This window comes from Sceloporus occidentalis, unplaced genomic scaffold, assembly GCF_023333645.1.
Source record: "Sceloporus occidentalis isolate IW3139 unplaced genomic scaffold, rSceOcc1.0.p SCAF_412, whole genome shotgun sequence".
In the NCBI taxonomy this organism is placed as follows: domain Eukaryota; kingdom Metazoa; phylum Chordata; class Lepidosauria; order Squamata; family Phrynosomatidae; genus Sceloporus; species Sceloporus occidentalis.
In genome coordinates this window covers 206,510-231,273 of record NW_028317392.1, presented here as the reverse complement: position 1 = coordinate 231,273, position 24,764 = coordinate 206,510, and the positions used below count along the sequence as shown (strand labels likewise).

Here is a 24,764-nt window from a genome sequence, read left to right as displayed (position 1 = left end):
GAGAGAGGCACCAATGGTGAGAAGGGGGTAGAGGGAAAGGGTAGACAGTGAGAAGGGGTGGAGAGGGAGAGGGTAAATAATGAGAAAGGAGGGTACTAATACATATATTTATTTATTTCAATATAGTTTAAGAGTGAAAATGAGTGAGAGAATGAATAAATTAATGTGTATGAATTGTGTGAATGAGTGAGAGAATTAATTAAATTGTGAGAGTGCATTAATGGATATGTGTAAATAATGTGTGAGAGTGAGAGAATAAATTGTGTAAATTAGTGAAAGTGAGTGACTGTAAAAGTGTGTGTGTATCATAGATGTATAATTGATTTGTGCAGGGACAAAGATGGCACACGGCAGGCTGTTTGTGGACAAAGTTGATTCATGCTGGACTGTTTGGGGACAAAGATGGCAAGTCCTATGTGTATAGTTTGGGTGCTGGTCAGGTTCTATGTGTAAAGGATAGTGAGGTTGGGCCCCGGAGAGCGGAGCATGCCAGGAGAACAGGCTACCGAGAAGCAGGTCAGGGAACAAGCCGGGTCAAACCAGAAAAGCAGGACAAGCCAAATCGTAATCCAGGAGCGTAGTCAACTAGCCGAGTCGATACCAGACGTTCAGATAATAGGAGCCAAATCAGCAAAACAGGAGCGAAGTCAACAAGCCAGGTCAAAACGAAGAAATCAGTCACAGAAAACACGCACAGGCAAACTAGGAGAATACACCAACCAAGGGTGACCCAGAAGTGGAAATCCCAGATTTAAATAGAGATGGAGGCGTTTCCTTAATTGTAGAGATCACCCGAGGTTATAAGAGAATGTTACAGGTGGAACGCGCAATACCGCGCTACAGCGGACGTTGTCTATGCGAATTGCGTAGAGCTCTACATGCTGCCCGGACTAAGCACCGGGGACTCAGAAGCACCGGTAAGTGTGGGGGGGGGCATAACACAGGAGGATCCAGGTCCCCTGCATCTGAGTCCCCGGTGCTTAGTCCGGGCAGCATGTAGAGCTCTACGCGATTCGTATGCGTTAGACATGCATTTTAACGACATGATATGTACTTTAATATGTACTCTGTGAAGTATAGACTGTGATTGAAATACAATCTCAAAATAACAGCTGAACTGGCAGGTAGTTTTCATTAATTATTAGACCCTGCTGATGATATATATATATATTAGACCCTGCTGACAATTTTATATATATATATATATATATATATATATATATATAGATATATATATATATAGATATATTAGTGTGTGTGTGTATATATGTATATATATATATATATATATATATATATATATATATATATATATACTGTATTTGCTCAATTATAAGACAAGGTTTTTTCTGAAAAATACCCCTCGTCTTATAATCGAGGTCGTCTTCTAATCAGACCTCATTCTGCTGGGGCCGTGCTGCTAACCGGGCTTTGATCGCGAGCAGCGTCTCTGCTATTAGCAGCAGGAGAACAGGAAGCTAGCACAGTCCTCACATAATCTACCTCCCCCCGCCTTTTTCTGGGGGCGGGGCCAGAGAAGTTGCTCGCACAGCCGGGCTCCTGCAGAAGTCTGCGAGTGGGAGATCTGCAGTTCAGGTAAGGGGGTGGGGGGTTTGAGCGTGTGTGTGTATGTGTGATTAATGGAATGAATGAGTATTTAAATGTTTGTGAATGAGTGTGTGTGTGTGATAGCATGGATGTGTAAGGGGGGTGGGGGTGGTAGCATGGCATAGGGAGGCTGTAATCACACTACTATCATCCCCAGGTTCCAGCATGACTGGCTGCCTTGGCTTGATAGGAGTGTGATTGCTGTTAGCAGTATATATATATATCTCCAGAAATGCATTTTAACCCCCTATATGCCACTCAGCCCCATGATATGCCTTTTAACCCCCTATATGCCAGAGTGGCATATAGGGGTATAAGGCATATCATGGGGCAGGGGGGCATATAGGGAGTTAAAAGACATATCATGGGGCACAGTGGAATATAGGAGGGTATAAGACATTTCTGATATGCCTTTTAACCCCCTATATGCCCCTCTGCCCCATGATATGCCTTTTAACCCCTATATGCCAGAGTGGCATATAGGGGTATAAGGCATATCATGGGGCAGAGGGGCATATAGGGGGGCACAGTGGCATATAGGAGGGTATAAGACATTTCTGGAGGCAGAGTGGGATATAGAGGGTTAAAAGGCACATCATGGGGCAGAGTGGCAATTAGTGGGGTATAAGGCATTTCTGGGGGCAGAGTGGCAAGCCTGGGGGCAGATGTGCATAACTGGGGGGCAGGTTGGCAAATAAAAGGAAATAAAAAATATATTTTTCTCAATCATAGCTTTTATTAAATATGAAAATTAGTTTACATGAATTAATATTTACTAGTAACACTTTTTTTCCTATAGGGTAGTCTTATATTCAGGCTTTTTGTTCTTTTCCTAAATTAATATTTTGATTTTGGGGGGTCGTCTTATAATCGGGGTTGTCTTATAATCGAGCAAATACGATATATGTGTGTGTGTGTATGTATATAGTGTATATGTAGTGTTGTTTTATAATTGGCCCCCTACTTTTTATAATTGGTCCCTGTGCCCCCCCCATAATATGAAAGCTGGGGACGCCACTTTCAGCCAGTAGACGTCTGTGCGACGCAGACGGCCCCCTCTGCCAGCACCAATGCTGGGGCTTCTATGAAGGAGCGCCGGCGTTACCTGACCTTCTGGTGCTCCACCACAGAATCCCCATCGGAAGTACCGGCCGGCAGCAGCGGAGGTTGTCTGAGCGCATCGTGCAGATGTTCACCGGCTGCCAGAGAGGAGGATCCTTGCAGCGCTGCAGGAAACCTGGATCCTCCTATCTGGCAGCCAGTGAACCTCTGTGTGATGTGCGCAGACAACTTCCAATGCTGCCGGCAACAATTATTTTTTATCAGATCACTTCCGCCAGTGCTCCGTCATAGAAGCCCCAGCGGAAGTGATCTGATAAAAAAAAAAAATATGTAACTTATTTTGTTCTTTCACGTATCCCCTCAGAAAAATAAACATGGTGGATGTGAACATTTTTTTTTTTTTTTTGTTAGACTAAGTTTGGTAGGCGCTGGTGTGGAATCGGCTGCATGGGACAGGCCCAAATGCCCCTAACTAGATTCCCTGAGCTGTCTAGTTTTTGGAAAAATATAGTTTTAAGGGGTTAAAATGAAATATTGGTCCTAGGATTGCCACCTGGCCGGTATTTCACCAGCACAGTTTATTTAGAGCACCCTGCCGGTGATTGGCAGGAGGGGGAGTGCCCATTAGAGCGCTCCCCTCCAGCCGCGCCATCTTTAGTGCTACGTGCGTGGCTGAGGCTGAGCGCTGGGAGAAGTGATGTTTCATTTCATGACGTCACTTGCCAGCATTCTGGCAGCATCCACGGCCCGGCCTGCGCACGTTTGCAACCAAGCAGAGGAAAGCCTTATGTCCTATGCTGTCTGTCTGCTCGGCTGAGCAAGGCCTGGATTGAGAATTTGGGAGAAAACTTGCAAGGTAGGTGACTATAATACAATCATGTACCTTTTTAATATTGGCTTATTTAGGGACAGTGGAAGCATGTGCAGCCACCCACAGATACCGTATATATTTTAAAAAATGTGTCTAATAGAACTGCATTGTATCCATTACATCATCTGTGATGTTATGCATATATAATTATGCAAATTCATATGGCATAAGTAATTATTTTTTACAATAAAGGTGGAATTCTTTACACCCCCATACACCACTCTGCTACCCTGAAATTCATTATACCCCCCATACACCACTATAACTCACCCATACACCACTCTGCCTCCTCCCCCCTCCCATACACCACTCTGCCTCCTCCCCCTCCCATACTCCACTCTGCCTCCTCCCCCTCCCATACTCCACTCTGCCTCCTCCCCCCTCCCATACTCCACTCTGCCTCCTCCCCCTCCCATACTCCACTCTGCCTCCTCCCCCCTCCCATACTCCACTCTGCCTCCTCCCCCTCCCATACTCCACTCTGCCTCCTCCCCCCTCCCATACACCACTCTGCCTCCTCTCCCCTCCCGTACTCCACTCTGCCTCCTGTCCGCAACGGAGGTTCACAAGACACCAGGGAGCCGGGTAGAGAGGCAGAGTGGCGTATGGGAGGGGGAGGAGCCAGTGGTGTATGGGAGGGTGGCTCCCATACACCCCTCTGACTCCTCCCCCCCCTCCCATACACCCCTCTGCCTTCCTCTCCCGACTCCCTGGTGTTTTGTGAACCTCCGTTGCTGACAGGCACTTTCACTGCAGCTTCATAGAAGCCTCAGCGTAAGTGAAGGGCAGTGACGGAGGCTGTCTCTGCGCATCGCTCAGACCCCCACCAGCTGACAGAGAGGATGATCCTCTGCAGGAGACCTCGATTCTCTGTCAGCCGGTGGGGGTCTGCACGATGCGCGCAGACAGCCTCAGTTACTCACCTTCACTTACGCTGAGGCTTCTATGAAGCTGCAGTGAAAGTGCCTGTCAGCAACGGAGGTTCACAAAACACCAGGGAGTCGGGAGAGAGGCAGAGCAGTGTATGGGAGGGGGGAGGAGTCAGAGGGGTGTATGGGAGGGGGGAGAGAGACGAAAGTGAGAGACCAGCCGACAGTGAGGGGAATCCAGGTCCCCTGCAGCGTTGCGGGGGATCTGGATTCTAGTGTTATAATCCGATCTCTGAGGTCGGATTATATAAGGAGAGGAGTTTCTCAGAGCATTTGCTCTGAAAAAACCTCTTTTTATAATCGATAAAAATCGATTCGACTAATCGATTATTTGAGCTATCCCCATTGCCAAGATGTCCTCCATGTTTGACAATGCGGTCAGGTGTACATCTTGCTCAATGTATGCAATCCTTGATCAGCGCTTCGAGGGTGCATATTGCTGTGCGAGATGTGTGCGGGTTGCTCATTTGGAAGCACAAATCCTGAGTCTAGAGGAGCAACTGGCAACACTGAGATCTATTGACAACTTGGAGAGGAGTCTGCTGCTCACTGAGCAAGCTCTCTCGGGGGTAGAGGTGGAGGAGGATAGCGGGATGGAGGTACAGGACAGTCAGGCAGCTAGCTGGGTTACAGTTAGAAGGCGGGGTAGGGGGAAAAGCGCCAGGGAGGCTAGTCCTGATCTAGCACACCCCAACAAGTTTGCCCGGTTGGCAGATGAGGGGGATGTTAGTTCAGAGTTAGCAGTACTGCAGCAAGTCACTGCCTCTGACCACCAGAGGGGTGTCTGCTCCAGTAAGGAGGGAAGGAGGAGCGCAGGGCAGGCCAGACAGGTGCTGGTAGTGGGGGACTCAATTATTAGGGGGACAGACAGGGCGATCTGTCACAAAGACCGGGATCGCCGAACAGTGTGTTGTCTGCCTGGCGCTCGAGTTCGGCACATCGCGGATCGGGTTGACAGATTACTGGGAGGGGCTGGAGAAGACCCAGCAGTCATGGTGCACATTGGCACCAATGACTTAGGTAGCAAGCTTAAGGCAAAGACCTCCAAGGTAGTATTTTCTGAAATATTACCTGTACCACGTGCCACACCAGAGAGGCAGCGGGAGATTAGGGAGCTAAACAAGTGGCTCAGAAGCTGGTGTAGGAAGGAGGGGTTTGGGTTCATGGAGAACTGGGCCGACTTCTCTGTCGGATACAGGCTCTACGGTAGGGACGGGCTGCACCTCAATGGGGAGGGTGCAGCTGTGCTCGGGGAGAAGATGGCCAGAAGGGTGGAGGAGTGTTTAAACTAGGTAAAGGGGGGGAGGGAAACTACAATATAGAAGGGGAAGATAGTGTAGATAGAAAGCTGGGGCTTATAAATGTACCTGGGGGTGGAGCGGAGGGAGGGGTTAGAATAGTCAATAGGGATAGGCTTCATAGGGGAAAAAAACATACACCTCTAAATTGTATGCTTACTAATGCCAGAAGTCTGACCAATAAAACTGACGAACTGGAGTTAATAATGTCTGAAGAAAACTATGACATAGTGGGTATAACAGAGACATGGTTGGATGATAGCTATGACTGGGCGGTTAACATACAGGGTTATAGTCTATTCAGGAAGGATGGAAAAAAACGAAAAGGGGGAGGAGTTTGCCTTTATGTAAAGTCCAGCCTAAAGGCCACACTGCGGGAGAATATATGTGAGGGAAATGATAATGTGGAGTTATTATGGGTAGAAATATATGGAAAGAAAAATAATAAAATACTGATCGGGGTTTGCTATAAGCCACCAAATATAATGGAAGCAGCAGAAGATCAATTATTAAAGCAAATAAACAAGGCAGCAAATCACAATGAGGTGGTTATTATGGGGGACTTTAACTATCCCGACATAAACTGGGAAACAGAGACCTGTGAATCTCATAAAGGAAACCGGTTTCTGACTATAAGTAAGGATAATTATCTGTCCCAAATGGTACAGGACCCGACCAGAGGGGGCGCCCTACTGGACTTAATATTAACCAACAGACCTGACAGAGTAACTAATGTGCAGGTCAGGGGGCATCTAGGAAATAGTGATCACAATATGATACATAATAACTTGTCCTTCAATAAGGGAACTCTTAGAGGAGCCACAAGAACTGTGAACTTTAGGAAGGCAAAGTTTGATCAACTAAGAGAAGCCCTTAACACTGTAAATTGGGAAAATGTCCTCAAAAACATTGAGTACAGACACTCAATGGGAGATTTTTAAGGATATCTTACATTCTCACTGTGAAAGGTACATACCGTATGGGAATAAAAGAGTCAGGAACAAGAGAAAACCAATGTGGATAAATAAAAATGTAAAGGGGGTAATAAATGGCAAAAAAAGGCATTTAAGCTACTAAAACAGGAAGGCAGTGAGGAAGCACTAAAAAGCTATCGGAAAAAAAATAAAATATGTAAAAATCAGATAAAAGCAGCAAAAGTGGAGACAGAAAGACTCATTGCCAAAGAGAGTAAGACAAACCCCAAAATGTTCTTTAACTATATAAATAGTAAAAAGGTTAAAAATGAAAGCGTTGGCCCCTTAAAAAGTAATGAGGGAGAAGTTATAGACGGGGATCAGGAAAAAGCTAATCTATTAAATATATTCTTCTATGCTGTATTCACAGAGGAAAATGAAATGCCAGGTAATATACAGCAGGATGAGATAAATGCCCCAGTACATGTCGCCTGTCTAACCCAGGAAGAAGTGCAGTGCCGCCTAAAAAAAATCAAAATAGACAAATCACCAGGTCCAGATGGCATTCACCCCCGCGTTCTAAGGGAGTTAAGTAATGTAATAGACAGACCCCTATTTCTAATATTCAAGGACTCTATAGTGACAGGGTCTGTTCCCCAGGACTGGCGCATAGCAAATGTTGTGCCAATATTCAAAAAGGGGACAAAAAGTGACCCGGGGAATTATAGGCCTGTTAGTTTAACTTCTGTTGTGTGTAAACTGTTTGAGGGTTTCCTAAGAGATGCTATTTTGGAGTATCTCAATGAAAATAAGTGTATGACTCCATATCAGCATGGGTTTACAAGGGATCGGTCCTGTCAAACTAACCTGATCAGCTTTTATGAGGAGGTGAGCTCAAGACTGGATCGGGGTGAATCGCTGGATGTCGTATATCTTGATTTTTCCAAAGCATTTGATACGGTGCCACATAAAAGGCTGGTACATAAAATGAGAATGCTTGGGCTGGGGGAGAATGTGTGTATGTGGGTAAGTAACTGGCTCAGTGATAGGAAACAGAGGGTGGTTATTAATGGTACATACTCTGAGTGGGTTACTGTTGCTAGTGGGGTACCACAGGGGTCAGTTTTGGGTCCTATTCTTTTTAATATATTTATTAATGACCTTGTAGAGGGATTGTATAGTAAAGTATCAATCTTTGCAGACGATACTAAGCTCTGTAACGTGGTTAACACAATAGAGGACAGTGCACGATTACAAATGGATCTGCATAGGTTGGAGGCTTGGGCTGGGATGTGGCAGATGAGGTTCAACACAGATAAATGTAAGGTTATGCACACGGGGAAGAAAAATCCAGGCTGGGAATATGTATTAAATGGGAAAACACTGGGGACGACTGACATGGAAAAGGACTTAGGAGTTTTAGTTAACAGTAAATTTACCTGTAGCGACCAGTGTCAGGCAGCTGCTGCTAAGGCAAATAAAATCATGGGGTGCATCAAAAGGGGCATAGATGCCCACGACAAGTCACTAGTCAGACCACACATGGAATACTGTGTACAGTACTGGGCACCAGTGTACAAGAAAGATATAGTGGAGCTGGAGAGGGTTCAAAGACGGGCAACCAGAGTAATAAGGGGAATGGGAGGACTACAGTACCCAGAAAGATTATCAGAATTAGGGTTATTTAGTTTGGAAAAAAGACGGCTTAGGGGGGATTTAATAACTATGTATAAATATATAAGGGGACAGTACAGAGATCACTCCCAGGACCTATTTATACCCAGGACTGTATCTATAACAAGGGGACATCCTCTACGGTTGGAGGAAAGAAGGTTTCTACACCAGCACAGACGGGGGTTCTTTACAGTAAAAGCGGTGAGATTATGGAACTCTCTGCCAGAGGAAGTGGTAATGGTAAACTCAATAAAAGAGTTCAAAAGGAGCCTGGACGTGTTTCTTGAAAGCAATAATATTACAAGTTATGGATATTAGATTAATAGGGACAGAACGTTGATCCAGGGATTTATTCTGATTGCCATATTTGGAGTCGGGAAGGAATTTTCCCCCTGGTATGGGGCAATTGGCATCTGCTTCATAAGGGTTTTTTTGCCTTCCTCTGGATCAACACAGTAGGGACACAATATGTATATAGGTTGAACTTGATGGACTTTGGTCTTTTTTCAACCTTATGAACTATGTTACTATGTTACTATATGATTATGAAAATCGGTGACAACGATTTTCATTATCGATTAGTGATTTTATCGATTAGTTGTTTCAGCCCTAGTCAAAAGTCAGGGATGGCGGAACAGGTTCATATACTATAAAACGGGCAAATCGTGAGAGATCAGCCGTTGGAAGCATAACTTGACAGTATAGTAAAAGAGATTGACAAATTCGAAGCATTTGGTTGCTGGCTCTACAGCACCAGAACAACACTCTGTAGATGCCAGTGTACACTTTGTATGCATTCTGCATTGTGTGACCGATTAGTGTGGATACAGGGCATTTTGCATTTAGTTCAACAATTTTATCTGTTTAACAATTATATGTAAAGCATTAGGAATGTATACTAATTTTCTTAATTTGGGATTATTAAGGGAATTAACCTCTGGGTATTTTACATTATATTTAATCATGTTCTTATTGACTCTTTTTAAGGCTACTTAAATATATTTAAAATGTGCACATTTTTTTAACAGGTATAACTTTGGTGACCAAATACATCTCCAAAGGTTGGAAGGAAATTGATGAGACTTACAAAGATAAGGAATTGTCCCCAGAGACAGAGAAGGTATTTAAGTACCTGGAGGCCATTGAGAGAGTAAAGCATACAAAAGATGAATTAGAGGTCATTCATATAATAGAAGAATATCATTTAGTAAGAGAGCACCTTCTTACTTGGCACTTGAAATCTAAAGAGGTGAGTGTGTTCTAAAGTCTGTTTTTGGGTTTTTTTTAACAAAAGATATCAACACGATGGTCTACTTCTCCAAAAAGTCTCACCAAACATAAATACATATCAAAGTACTTTGTAAGTTTTACTTTTGTACATGTAGATGTGATTTGTATGCTACTTGTTGTGTTCCTTTATTGCTCTTTAAATGTCCCAAAAGGAACATACGTGGGAATCCGAAGGACATTCATATATGATAATGGTACGCAAAAAAAACCTGTTTTTTGGAAAGAAATGATAATTTAGAACAATTAAAGAATATATGTACATAGAAGTAGTAATCCATTAATGAGTATAACATATATCATTTATATTGATAACCTACTTTTGGAAAATATACTGTTCTACAAATAATGAAATGTAGTTTTCTGAAGACCTCCTAACATCAGCCTTTAGTTGGCCACTTTTTACTGCCAAGAGGCTTCCATGCCCGAATCTGCTGTCTTAGTCCAGAACACACTGCTGATTACATCTAGTTAGAAATGTATCTGAAGGAAAAGGTAACAAAATGTCACTAATGTATGGAATGCTTACTTTTTGGTTAGACAACAACAATAATATAAGTGCTGTACAAATTGTTATTTTGTACATTACCTTTTTATGTATAGTATGCCGTAGTACTCTCCATAGGGCAGTGTTAACACTAACATTTAAATTGACAAGATACAAAACTGAATATAAGATTAACACAGATTGAGGCATACTGGTATTGAAGCTATTGTCGGGTTTAGGGTGAGAATGCAGGATACACAGCACAGCGAAGTTCGAAATCAAAAGCCGAAGGGTCAGAATTGGCGACAGCAGCCTAGTCATATAACAATAGCCAGAAATCAGGATTGAAGACAGCAGCGTAGTCGTATAACAATAGCCAAAAATCAGGATTGGAGACAGCAGCGTAAACGTTTAATAGATAGCCAAGTGTCAATAACAGGTAGAACAGAAAAGTATAGCTCTGTAGAGCACAATAACTGAGCACTCAGTGCTTGTTTTTTTAAGTCCACCGCTAGAGGTCGTCATGCCTTCTCCATTTAGGAATTCAGGTGGGGGCACATGTGAGCTCTCTGGGTTTGTTGTGAGAGCAGGCATTGTAGCAGGAGTGGAGATGGCGGTTAAAGTGGCGGCGTGGGAGCTGGTACTCCGGTAGTTGCTGTGCTGGGGGTTCTTCGTGGACCCTGAGTTTAATGTTTGTTAGGTAGTTAAGGGGGAAATGAGGCAGAATGGGAGGGATGGTTTGGGCATGGATGGTTTGTTTCAGAATGTGGGTTCAGATATTAGAAGTATAGATTGTATGCTTCTCTGAGCAGCAGGATTTTTTGTGAGATATAATTAGGTTCCACATGGGCAACATCCTGAATATGTGAGTGTAAAGAAGTGATAATGGGGAACAAAGCTAATTCATAGGAGTATTTGGCGGTACGATTAAAGATATAACCCGTTAAAGTGTTGTTAATGGTTCTGTAGGTAAGGTTCAGGAGTTTAAATTTAATTATTGAGGGCATAGGAAGATAGTGACAAAACTGGCACAGTGGCCACAGCAGATGAAAAACAATTGGATAAAATACAAAAAGGACTGGAGAGCGGGGGTGAGGGGTAAATAGTAGGGACGTGCAAAAATTCAGTTTGAATTAACATCAGGATTTAATATAAGTGTCAGGGTCCCGGTTCACACACCTTACCGGGATGCCCGCTCGTCCGTAGCGGCAGGTGCCATGCCGCGTCTGGCGTTTCCTCCTCCACACGCGGCACGCCTCTCCAATCAACTGTATGCGTTCCCCGTCAAAGACGGCGTGGAGCGCGTCTGACTGACATCACGCACGTAGGCGTGGCGTCCGCTAGCGGGCGATTTAAAAACTTAGCACTGAGATTCACTCAGTGCTCAGTTATTGTGCCGTTTGGACCTTTAGTGCCTTACCTCCTATGTTTGTAGTTGCTGCTCCCCGTATACCAGACCCGGCTATCATTAATTGTGTTGCTGCTCCCCGTTTACCAGACTCGGCTATCCTTAATCGTTTTGCCGCTCTCTGTGTACCAGATGTTATGTACCTATACCCCGAAAGTTGAAAAAGCCGCAACTTCACCCCGAGTGATACCGAATGGGAAGGCCCAAAGGGAACACCAAGGGCAGAAGAGATATTACGCAGCCAGAAGGCAGGATATAGGCAATAAATATAGGCAGTCTCTGAGGAGTAGCATAGACGGTGAAGGTAGCACCAGAACTGCAAAACGGAGTGTAGAAATCAAGCCAGGATTCAGTACACGGAGGAGTAATCAGAGTAGGAGCTACTAGCAGCACGTCAGACACAAAGACCACACAAGGGTAAAGTGCAGCAGACCAGCAGGACTTTTAAATTTGGTGCCACACCAAGCCACGCCCCAGAACTGCACTGAAGATTGCCCAAGCAGGAACGCCCCCAGTAATCTCCCAGCCTGGCCGCGCCCCCTCCTATGACTCACACGCAGGTTGCTTGGAGACATGTTGCGAGAAGCAGCTACACTAGGTGTGCTGCCTTGCCGCAGATGCAAGGAACGGCGTCGGGACAAGGCTTCTCCGGAGAGGTAAGTTGTGACACCAGACCTGGCTATCCTTATTTACGTTGCTGCTCTCTGTGTACCAGACCCGGGTATCCTTTATCGTGACTTCTACCTGTATACCGGTCTCCACCTACATTATATAAAGCGCCTTCCCTTTGGCACCTTACAATAAGGCATGAGGGAGAGTGTAGAGTTGTGACCGTGTAATGTCATGATACCAAAAATGGGCTACTTAGTGGATTGTGCAACACTCGACAAGTATAGGGATATCTGTAATTGGTACAGGGAAATAACTCTTAACTTCAGTGTTAGATATATTGAATATCAGATAATAGGATCCCATTCATTTATAGACAGATGCTTTGAGGTAAGTTAGAAGAGCATGTAGGAAGAAAAAAATATGCAAATCTAGTGTAACTGTATAAAACAAATTAAAAAGTATAGTTGTGCACTCACAAAGGAAGATGGTAATATAGCTCTTCAATAGAGTAACTGGATACTGTGGCTCCTTATTATTTTAGACAGCAACCAATGGCACAATATACTGTAAATAAATACAATTCTGGCGACTATCGAGCCATTCCAGGTCCCTAACTCACCCTTACCTTTGACTCCATTGACGCATAATAGGGACTTCCCTCCGCTTTTGCAGCTTACTTACTGGAAGGTGCTACAAGGCTTCAGCATGTGTTGGCAGGTAGCACACTACAACCTGTCTTCCTTTCCTCAATTAGAACACAATAAAGACCGAAGGATCATAACCAATCAATAAAAAAGATATAACCGAACATAGTTGAATGCAGCCTCTCCTTCTTCCTCTTTCTGAAGCATGCGAACCATGAAATGCGGATGTGAACTGTCTAATGGATATCGAACGGTCCAACAGCCGTAAACAAGGAAGGTAGCCGATGAAGTGAATCCCAAAGGGCTTTAAACTGGAAGCAAAAAGAGATACACAACAGCAAACTGCAAGTAGTTGAAGAAAAATATAGTCTGAGTCACAATAATTATCTCACAAAGTAGACCCTCATGGTTAATACGTAAAAAGTATGTAGTGAGAGAGGAAACTCATAATAAAGGGAAGGGCGGAAGGGAAATATAGACCTCCTGTCTTAATTAAAATTCCAATTATTTGTTCATCAAGACTAGAATAATTGCTACAATTTAAGGCAACACAGGAGGCTTCATATTTGCAATTTTAACAGCTAGATAATAACTGTAACACAGCCGAAAATAAAATGCGCAAAATGTAGAAGTTCAAGACCAATCAGCCGCCTGGAGAATACATCTGAGAGGGAGCCGCCTGCTGAGAATGCACTTGAAGCTGTCGCCCCTCGGACGAAATGGGCCCCAAACTGTTGATCAATACCTGCCTAGGTAAGTAACCACCAGATCCATCGTGCTAGGGTAGGAAGACGACACAGGATGAAAAAGTTTAGTGTAAGAGAGCAAATACTGAGAAGTTGAAGATTAACCTGTCGTCCCATACACCAAGAAGACCAGGTTCTCCATGCTGCCTTATAAGACTTGTGGGTACTTTGAGCCCATGAATCTCTGGGCAAATCTCTAGCGTCCTGCGATAAGTCGAGTAAGGTCAAGGAGAGACTGCCGACGAGTATAAGAGAATGGAACTGACCTTTTGGGCCTAGTAGAAGAGACAGGAATATTGGAAGTGCCAGGGGATCCTGAACGGAAAATTCCGTGCTGAAATCCAGGGTTGAGATCACCGCAATGGAGTCACCAGAAGCAAAGTAACCTGCAAAGTCAGAAGATGTTGGATAACCCTGGGAAGAGCGAATGGAAGGAAAGGAAAAGCTCCCGACATCGGCCATGTTTGAAAGGCATCCGTTGCCAGAGTTTCTGGGTCTCGTAGCCAGCTGAAGAAATTTGGGGTCTGATGGTTTGTCTGGGACGTAAAGTGGTCCAAAGTCAACGGACCCCTGCGATTTTAGATCACGGAAAACCAGTCTAATTGCTGGCGTCCCTCCAGCGTCTGAAGAACCAATTGGCTCTCTGATTCTCTACTCCAGGGACGAGAAGGGAAAATTTTTGTTTAAGACAGAACTGGTATATCGGTTTTGTCAATTTCGTTGGACTTTTGGACTTGGTCCCACCCAGGAACTTGATAAAGCAAACTGGAGAAATTGTCCATCTTCAAAAGAAGACAGCAATCTGAACAATCTTTTGCAAGACTGCGGATAGCGAAGGAACCGACGATGAGCTCCAAATTGATATGTAAAGTGCGTTCCTCCTGCGACCTCCGTGAGAGACGCCGCTCCCCATCCTAACATGCTTGCACCGGATTCCAAGATGAAATTCTGATGTGGTCCGAAGATGGCTCGGCCTTTCCAAGCCTGTACTTCTCCAGTGAGTTGGACCGGCTGATCGTACGATGGTGTTCGTCTCGTATGAGTCGCTTTAACACCATGATCCCCGAAAAATCGCTTGGATGGAAGAAGACAATAGACCTACGATTCATATGAGCGTCCTTAACAGACAATACTGCATGTGCAAAGCACGGATGTCTTTCTTGATAGCGCCCATTTATGAAGTTGGCAGACAAAGAAGAGGCGACACTGAGTCGATGTTGAAAACGAAGAACCAAATTTGAATGGGTGTTAGGCTTGTACTACAAATAAGGTCTGAGCGCGAAAGGGTAGTTGGATCTTGAGAAAATAGAAGGATATTGTGACGAAACACCCTGTACCCTGACTGGGTACTCCTGCCAAACTTTGCTTCCTCCTGCCAGGACACCAGAGATTAACCACTTCAGCGCCAGATAGAACCAGCATTGTAGAGAGAAGTGGGGATGCTGCTGCACCGTAGCTGCGTGGCACTGTGGTTAGCTGACGCTTGGCTACAGTGTGACCATTATCCTAAAATCCACTCAGCCTCGGGGGTCGCTATTGTAGTCTGTGGGGAGCATGTATTCAGTATTGCACTTTATAGCATGCTCAATGGACCTTTAAACTCTGAGCCTGCTTTATTTTGTCAATTTGCGCAACTACTGTTTTTGTTTTGCACATATATTATTTTTAGTGGAAGGGTTTTCCATCACCTTTACCCACCATAACGTATGTAATGGTATGTGATTTTATATATTTATATATATAATATACAGTGAAGTTTTTTTTTTGTTTGTTTGTTTTTTAGCAAGTCCTTAAATTATTGCATGGAAAGAGTTAATGCTGGCATTTTAAATGCCCATGGAGTGTCTAGTAAATCAAATCTGGTTCAAAAATGTCCGCAAAAATAGCATATGGGCACAGATTGACCAGATGTCAAAATTCCCAAAAAATGCACACCTCACAAAGGTGGCCTTTTACCTCCCAAATAACCCAACAAACCCATGCATGGGTAGTATCTCTGTATTTAGAAGATCTTGGTGAACACTTATTTGGGTGTTGTTTGACAGTGACATAAACCAAGAGCTGTAAATGTATACCTGAATTCAAATGTTTGTGAAAAACAAAATAGTATTGTAAGAAATGAAGGGTGTGATTAAAATGGAACATTGCATTTTATGCATAATGTTTTTGGGAATATTTGGGTTTTTGTAAGGTGAGATATCTGGTTTTACAATGTAAGGTAATTTTCACTTCAAAGGGTTTGGAACAAAAGCTCCAACAGAGATGCAATACCCCCCAGGGGGTCAGACACCTGAAGCAGGAGATGTATTTTAACATAGATGTGTGTATTATCACATGGATTGTTTATCCCCTCCATAATTGAGTCGTACAGGAAATATCTGGAAAGAGGGGTCGGGTGAACCACATTCTGGGAGGTACAAGGAATTCTGGAATAACTAGTTAGGGGCTGTAATAGTCAGTAGAGTGTAAGAGAAGTGCTGGGTCAGGAGACTCAGAACGAAGCTGCGCAAGATGGCGTTCGGGAGAAGCATGTGAGCTGAGAGAGGTTTCCCAAGAATGTGCTTAAGTTTCCCTATGTTAGATGTTTTACAACCTGTAACAGTATCCTAATTCAATATCAATATACATTTTTCTATACGCTTGTATTTGTGCTTTATTCGTCACACATTCCCTAAAAGAATAACCCTGTAAGAGGGTCATAATTTCTTACACTATCACAAACTTTCACAACTGATGGTAGAATTAGTGCATGGAAAGAATTAAAATACTAGTATTTGAAATATATGGTTTAATGGGGGTAAATTGAAGTGGCTCATTTCAAAGATGTCCCAAATAAGACATGGGAGCAGTATGACTATATTTGAAAAACAATGGTTTTGAAATAGCAAGATTCTCCTTATTGGAAAAAAAACATTGGGCATTTCTAAACTCAGGACAAATATTATAACCTATTTAGCTGGTTTTTTTTCCATTAGCTTTTGTAGATAAGTAAAAGGTTATTTGAAGAAAAATTCAGAGAAGCCCCCCCCCCCTATTTTTTACCATATTTCTTTTTGCACCTGTGACGGGATGCCCTGTACCCCGACTGGGTAGCTCCATCAATAGCTGCTTCATAGCTCTTACAAGAACTGTATACGGGCACACTCCAAAAGCACCGACTCTCCAGTCACCCAGATCACTAGCCGAAGGTGAAGTACACCAGGTTTTTTAATAAGGACATAAATTAATTTTCAACATAGTGGAATACAATGGGGGGAGGGATGGGGAAAGACCAATTTAAACAACATCTTAGTGCACCATTGGGGAGCAGACATTAAACAGATTAACTGAAACAATAGTTAGCCACTGATTGGTTGCATCCTGCCTGTCTGCCAGACATATCTCCCTCCCCCCCAGCAAGTGATAACACAATATACTTCTGGGGGTAGCAGAAAACATAGGGAGACACAAGTTATAATATACAATAAATAATTGCAAAACATCATCTGTGTTGGCAAAGTACAGGACCAACCCTAAATCAATATCGGCGCTCCACAGGCCTCAGAGTCTCTAATATTAAAGAAATATGGTTAAACCTGTACCGTGGGAAAATCAGTAACTGACTCCCTGTACCTACACACAGAAGTCTTTACAAGGCCAGGGCCCATAGTCAATAGGGAGGAGGCTGGCTCTCAGGCCTCTCCAGGGGCGCCAGTGATGGAGAGTTCCGTCACAACTCCAGCCATAACATAACTGACAGGTAATGTGAATAACACTGATTATCATGGCACCTGTAAGTAGGTGGGATATATTAGGCAACAAGTAAACATTTTGTCCTAAAAATTGATGTGTTAGAAGCAGGAGTAATGGGCAAGCGTAAGGATTTGAGTGACTTTGACAAGGGAGACATTTTGATGGCTAGATGGGTCAAAGCATCTCCAAAACTGCAGCTCTTGGGTGTTCCCGGTCTGCAGTGGTCTAAGGAAGGAAAAGCGGTGAACTGGCGGCATGTTCATGGGTGGCCAAGACTTATTGATTCATGTTGGGGGTGATGGCTGGCTCGTGTGGTCGAATACACTAAACTGAAAATTTCAGAACACAGTGCACTGCAGTTTATTGCCTATGGGGCTGCGTAATCGCAGGCCAGTCAGGGTGCCCGTACTGACCCATGTCCACTGCTGAAAGTGCCTATAATGCGCACATGAGCATTCCACAGAACAATGGAAGAAGGTGGCTTGGTCTGATGAATCACATTTTGTTTTACATCACCCGGATGAACTTAGAAAAAAGAGAGAAGAAAAAAAGATATACAATATCTCAGTGGTAAGTATTGCACAATATATCTGTGATATTTGTGCTTTTCTCACAATCTTTACGTCTAGAGGTGTAAATGAAGAGAGAAAACAGGAACAAAATTTGGCAGCATCTCACACAAATATGAAAAAGATAGAAGTGGGTTGCACTTAAAAGCAAATGAGCACATCCAAATATGTGCTGATACGTCTTATGATCGTGTTCTCCCGCAGTTCTGATCTGTCTCGATTTGAATGATGATCTTCAAAGTTTTCAGATCTTTATAGTGCCTGTTCTCAAAGTGCTGTAGTGCTTCGTTGTGGAAAAATGCCAAAAAATGGTGCTTATGAACCAAAGAGACTCACCCTTGGATCAAAAGGGCTGCTGAAAATTGCAATCAGTGCAAATACTGATGTGCAAATTATAGAAGAAGGAATTAATAAAAAAAATTAAAGTACATTTATTTTGGGGAAAAACACCTTAGGCAATATAAAAAAAATGAATACCTGTAAAAATTGATTAGACAAGATAAATAAAAATACAGATGTACTATGTAATAAAATGATAAAAAGTGCTAAAATTAGCTCTGTACCTTCCCAAAAATCCTGGCATGGAAAGAGTTAACATACTAGCATTTGAAATACCCATGGGGTGTCCAGTTTAATAAATAAAGTATGGTTTGATTGGGTAAATTAAATTGGTCAGGTTTAAAGATGTCCCAATTATGACATTGGTGCAGGCTAAAAATTTGTCAAATTGAAAAGAAAATGTGCACCTCCCAAATGTGCCGTTTTAGCCCCCAAAAATGTAGGTAGAAATACATTACAAAAGAGATACTGCTGAACACAGTGATATTTGGCTGTGACATATGTCAGCAGCTATACATTCATACCTGAAGTGCCAACCCCACAGAAAAGTGAGAGGTAAAATTACCACCATTTGAAATACCCCTGTGTGTCTAGTTTTCAGAAATGTATGGTTTGATCTGGGTAAGTTAAACTGGCTAGCTTCAAAGATGTCCCGAATAGGACATGGGGCATGATTACCAGATTCGGAATTTTTTTTTCTAAAATAGCAAAACACTTTTTACTTATTGCCCTACAATAACATAAAACCATTGGGTATTTATAAAGTCTAAACTCAAAAAGCAATATATAAGTTGTGTGGTTACAGTAAATGAGAAGAAAAGTACAGCTAAATATGAGCATCGCAGAAATGTTAAAACAGCCCAATCCTGAAGGAGGTAAAGATGAATAGTCATTTCCTCTCTCGGGGAAAATGTTTAACAATTTTATTCTTATGCATGAATGGAAAAATGTCATTGATTATTTTTCAAAATACATTGAAAAATGTTTATCATCAGGTATGGAAGGCACTTCTACAAGAGATGCCACTAACTGCTTTGTTGAGACACTTGGGAAAGATGACAGCTGACTCCATTCTTACACCAGGATGTCCAGAGGTCACCATGGTATGTGAGCAGCTGAATAATGAAAAACTGCTGAAAAAGGTATGACTTAATACTGTCCTTACTAGCACAACTAAACATTTTATTGCGTTTCTAGATAATTCAGCCTGTGGTACCACAGACACAGTAGATGGAATGAAAATTATATGTCAAACATTTCTTGAGTATACCAAGCAACCCTGAGTGAGAATATGCCAAATTTTCTCCTTTTCAGCTATAGCACTAGAAAAACTTACATATGGTTGTCCATGGCGAAATACAGGTTGGGACAAATATATTTCATCTTTACCTAAAGTCTGGTTACCTAAAGATAGTAAAAGAAATTGAATTTAGATGGGAATCTGGATGTGAAGGTGAACTATTCTTTGGATTAGTGTTGCAGTGGCTGGACACTGTTGGAATTCAGAACTCCCTGTGATGGGGCACGCATCAAATTTAAGATTGATACAGGGGCAGATTTCTCTGTTATGACCTTTAAAATATTACCACATTGCCCCATTAAAGCTAGCTGAGCATGTCTTTGCAGCACAGGAGGCAGTGTAGACTGTGTGGGCAGATTCCTCACCCGTAGTGTATATAAGTCAAGGCATTTCACCTTCTGGATCTAAGTGATAAGAGGTCAGCATGGCAACAACATCCTAAGCCGCACTGTGGCTGTATACCTGTTGTAGCACTTCTCACTTTAAGCTTGCTGGGATGACATTCCTGTCCTGAAAAGAACAAGCCCAAACTGACAGAGCGGCCCTAACTCTGCATGAATGCCTTCTCTTAAACTCTCTGCGTTCTTAAGCTTGCTTGGATCGTATTCCTGTCCTAGAACAGAACCAGGTAATGGCCACCAGGGCATCACAAAGTGCAGAGAAAGGGCTGCTCTGTCAGTTTGGCGCCGTGGCATGAATGTAGATATCGCAGAACTGATCTTAAAGTGTGCATTCTGTCATGATAATCAGCCTCAGAGAAGGAGCCTCGATAACATCCCTGCTGCATGGGGGCCAATGGCAAAGGATTGCTGCTGACCTATGTGAGATGAGTGGGAAGAAATTCGGGATCGTAGTAGACTACTACTCCAAGAGAGAAATTGAATAGCTCACTGCCATGTCTAGCCATCTCCCATGTAAAAAGCATGTTTCCTGGCTAACCATGGCAGCTCCTCCCTTTCATCCGTAAGGACATCATCCAATTGGTTTGAGATAGTATAAGGTTACGGTCAAAGACTGGGTCCATACAGACAACTTTTAAAGACCCAGAGCGTCCAATGATGGTATTCAGGAGTTAAGGCGCAGTAGCAAAGTCGGACAGGGCCTGGTGCAGGGCAACTACACTCCCCGAGTGTATAGCGCCTAGGGTTGTGCGGCCACATACCAGGGCCCTGACATAGCACCAGATGTTGTCCAGAACAAAACAAAGTGATATCTTGCAGGCACCCTGGAGCAGACATGAGACATAGCTCTACAGAGAAATGACCAGGATGCTGCAGGCTGGGAGTAGGGAAGCTAAGAAGAGTAACAGCAGAAACATAGAAAGCAAGGGGGGCAGAGCGAGCAAGGAACAGGGAGACAGAGGAAGAAACATAGCCAGACAAGACATACATGGTACAGGACACAAAAAAGGACAGGGAACAAGGCAAGGAACACAAGGGATGGAGTGAGAAGCCAAGATCCTCAGACGCTTCTTTAAGCAAGGATAGGATATCTTAAACTGGGACATGGGGAGAGGAGAGAAGGAAGGAACTAAGACCCCCAGATGATTCAGGGAAAAGAGGGCAAAGGTACATAAAAGACTGACACACATAAATACAGGACTAGCCTAGGTCTTAAAGGGGAAGTATTATTAAAAATATTTTTTGTTTCTTCCGTTTCACTGTGTCAGCTCTCATGGATCACTCATCTGAATCCCACAAATCAATTTCCAGGTCAATGTGGGCCAAAATTATTAGCAATTTCTTTTGTAAATTTTTTTTACCAAAAAGAGAGCCTTTCTGACATAGTTTCGTGATTTGTTGTAGCCATGCCTCTCACTCTTCTCTGCCAAGGAAAAGAAGAGAGAAGTCTGCCTCCTGTACTGCCTGCCGCAGCAGGGCTCTAGAATGTAAAACCCTATGGAAGGACTGCTTGATTATAGCAGCAGAGGGGCCATCTACATCTTCGGACCTCAGGAATTGGGTCAAGGAAGCGATTTATGAGGACATTCCCATTTTTTATAAGTCCCCTGGTTCAAGAGAATGAGGCGTCAGACTCACAGGCCTTGCAGGACCTGATGTTTGAGGAGGGGTCCTATAGGTCATCAGATGACGATGCTGCCCCTATTCTGGATACTTTGGATGGGCTATTGAGAAGCTTATTTCTCTTATCAGATCTACCCTCAACATCCAGGAATCTGAAACAGGACATGCTGAGTCTGACAAATATTTGGGGGATCTCTAATCCAGAGAGATTTATTTTCCTTTGCATGAACTGGAAAATGGCTTGATGATTTCGGAGTGGTCTAAACCTGAAAAAAAAAATATCAGGAACAGGGTGAACGCCTTGATGTCTCGGTCTAGAGACTTTAGGGTTTACGTACGTGACCTCGAAGAAGACATTGGCAAAGGGGTTAGCAAGTCCCATCTTTTGCACTCTATGAAAATGTTCAGAATCACTGCAGAGTTTTTGTCAGAGGCTTCTATAGATATTTTTAAAGTTTCCACCAGATTCCATTTCAAGGCGATCCTCTTTTTTGGTAGAGACCTGGACGAGGCAGTCAAAAAGGTAGCGGAAGGCAGAAAGTCATTTTTACCCTGAGAAAGAACTCCTAAAAGAAGAGCAACCAGATGGGGTGACAGAAGAGTGTTATGCTGGAGCAGGCAATGCAGGTTTTGACCCACTAAGCAGGAATGGTGACGTACTCACAAGGTAGTATTGCAGCAGGTAGGCAGATCGGGGCAAGAGGCAGAGAAGCGTAAACGTAGACAAGCCGTGGTCGGGGTAGGCAGCGCAGGTGCAGAGTCAGGATACAAAGCCGAGGTCAGGTCAGGCAGCACAGGTGCAGAGTCAGGATACAAAGCCGAGGTCTGGTACACGTAACTCAAGCAAAAATGGAGACAGGAACAAAGTAGGAACAACTACCCAGACTACTAATATAGACTCGTAGAACGGGCACTATAGAAAAGTACAGGGACGTTTAAATAGGACTCTAGGGTGGGAGACCAGGGAACAGACCAATGACGGTACAGATGACGTCATCACGACAGACGCATGCGAAATAGCGTTGTCGCGATGGCAACCATCACATCAACATGTTCTCTGTGTTACCTCGGCCTTTGGGGTCACAAGATCTTACAGGCCGGGATATGAGTTCTCCAGAGGTTCATCTTGGAAGACAGGCCAAACAGCGGGGGATCTCTTCCAGAGGAAATCCCAAAATTGTCTAAAGGTGTCCCGGCCCAGATGAACCCAGTAGGTCCAAAATTGGGGTACTTTGTACACCTCGGGACAGATATAACAGACACTTGGTAACCTCTGGAAAGGAAGGACTTGACCCAACTCTTATTGAACCAGATATATCCAACAGCTTCTGGTAGACAAGGTAATCTCTCTGGTCTCTTGAAATCAAAAGTTTCTGGGGATTTATTCCCCTCTCTTTTTGGCAAGAAAGCCTCAGGGCAAATGGAGACCCATCCTCAGTTCCCTAAACAGGTTTCTCAACGTTCAGAAGTTCAAAATGGAATCATTGGGCAAGAGGAGACTGGATGGTCTCAATAGACCTCTGGGATGCTTACTATATTATCCCTATAGCCCCAGATAATCAAAGGGTTGTAAGATTCGTGATTTCAAGATCTTTTTTTTCAATTACATGCCTATCATTCGGGTTGAGCACAGCCCAGATAACATTCACCAAGATACTGGTTGTTCTCATTGCATACATTAGAAGGCTCTGGGTCTCCGTATTCCATTATCTTGACGATGTGCTGCTGATAGTCCCAGAAATCAACACAGAAATAAGGCACAGGGACCTTGAGAAAGTTCGGTTGGATTATCAACCTCCAGAAAAGCCACCTTACTCCAGCTCAATGAATCGTCTTTCTGGGAGCCCAAATAAATACGGTGGCGGCCTCAGTCTCCCTATCGGAAGAGAGGATGCAGAAGGTGATCTCCAGAGCACAACAATTGGACAAGGTTCGGTCTGTTAGAGTGTTTGACAGTTTCCTGGGGAAACCATAGGTCTAGTCAGATTTGAGCTCTGGGGGCTGGAGAGCTCCTTGTGGTCACCTAGTAGCCAAAGGTAAAGACATATCAGCCAACCTACTGGAACTCAGGGCTGTCTGCAGGGCCCTTCTGCATTTCCAAGGCATCCTAAAGGGAACTGAGTCAGTTCGAACAGACAACCAGGCCACTGTTGAATGTATCAACAAGCAAAGTGGAACCCAAAGTGCATTCCTGACCAAGGAAATCAGACCAATGATGCAATGGGTGCAGAAGAATCTACAGGGTCTTTGTGCAGTCTATCTTCCAGGCCTGGAGAATTACTATATCCGGAAGAATGGTCTCTCTCAAGGAGGGTCTGCAGAGAACTGGGGATGACTTCAGGTGGACCTAATGGCCTCTGCGTTCAACTGTCAAGTCCCTACTTTCATCCGGGAGCAGCAGGGACGTATGATCTAACATCCCATTGGAGCCTCCAATTGGCTTGTGTTTTCCCTCCTATTCGTCTGATCCTGTGAACATTACAGAAGGTAAGAAAGAGAGGATAACAGTCATTGCTATCATTCCCTTCTGGTCCTGCAGACCATGGTTTCCACTTTTTCAACAAGTGGCTCTGGAAGAACCATAGGAAATTCCAATCTCCAGGGACCTTCTATCTCAAGGTCCGGTCCTGTATCCATTAACAAAGAGCCTCAGGCTACCAGCTTGGCTTTTGAGAAGCAAGCATTGAGGAACAAGGGTTTGTCTTCCTCAGTGATTAGTGCTCTTTTGAAAGCCAGAAAGATGTCCTCATCCTCGACCTATTTCAGGATCTAGAAGGCATTTGCAGAGATTGCTTCAGATAAGGGTTTCTTCTTTACCACTCAAGTTTAGCTCAAATTGTTGATTTTCTGCAAATGGGACTCTATCTTGGTCTGGGGTTGAACACTCTGAAGGTACACGTCTCTGCCCTGTCTGCACTTACCAGTGTCAGATGGGCTCTGGATCCCACGAACAATCTATTATTTTGAGCGGTCCTGCGCACTCAAGTGGTATGCGCCTTCATGGGACATGCCCCTGGTTCTAAAGAGTCTCACCTCAGCTGTTAGCCTACAAAGCTCTGTTCCTAATGGCCATCGCACCAGTATGTGGAAAGTGTGAACTAGAGGCTTTGTCCTGAGAAGAACTTTACCTCAGATTTCAGGGAGATGGGGCTACTTAAATTCAAATTCTGGGGGAAAAATTCCTTCTTGACTGCCAAAAAGCAGATTGTTCCTTGGATCAAGAAGCTTTAAATATTAACGTTATTCTATGTGTAGCCCTC

At 43.6% G+C, this 24,764-nt stretch overlaps 1 protein-coding gene across 1 annotated transcript in view; it reads left to right on the top strand.

Moving 5' to 3' along the window:
* LOC149272836 (RNA-binding protein RO60-like) overlaps positions 1–24,764 on the top strand; it is a 142,268-nt gene that overhangs the window by 4,518 nt on the left and 112,986 nt on the right. Inside the window, exons 2-3 of the mRNA XM_089506679.1 lie at positions 9,385–9,605; positions 19,176–19,322. Of these exons, the coding sequence (XP_089362805.1) occupies positions 9,385–9,605; positions 19,176–19,322 (368 nt within the window). The remainder of the gene's footprint in view (positions 1–9,384; positions 9,606–19,175; positions 19,323–24,764) is intronic.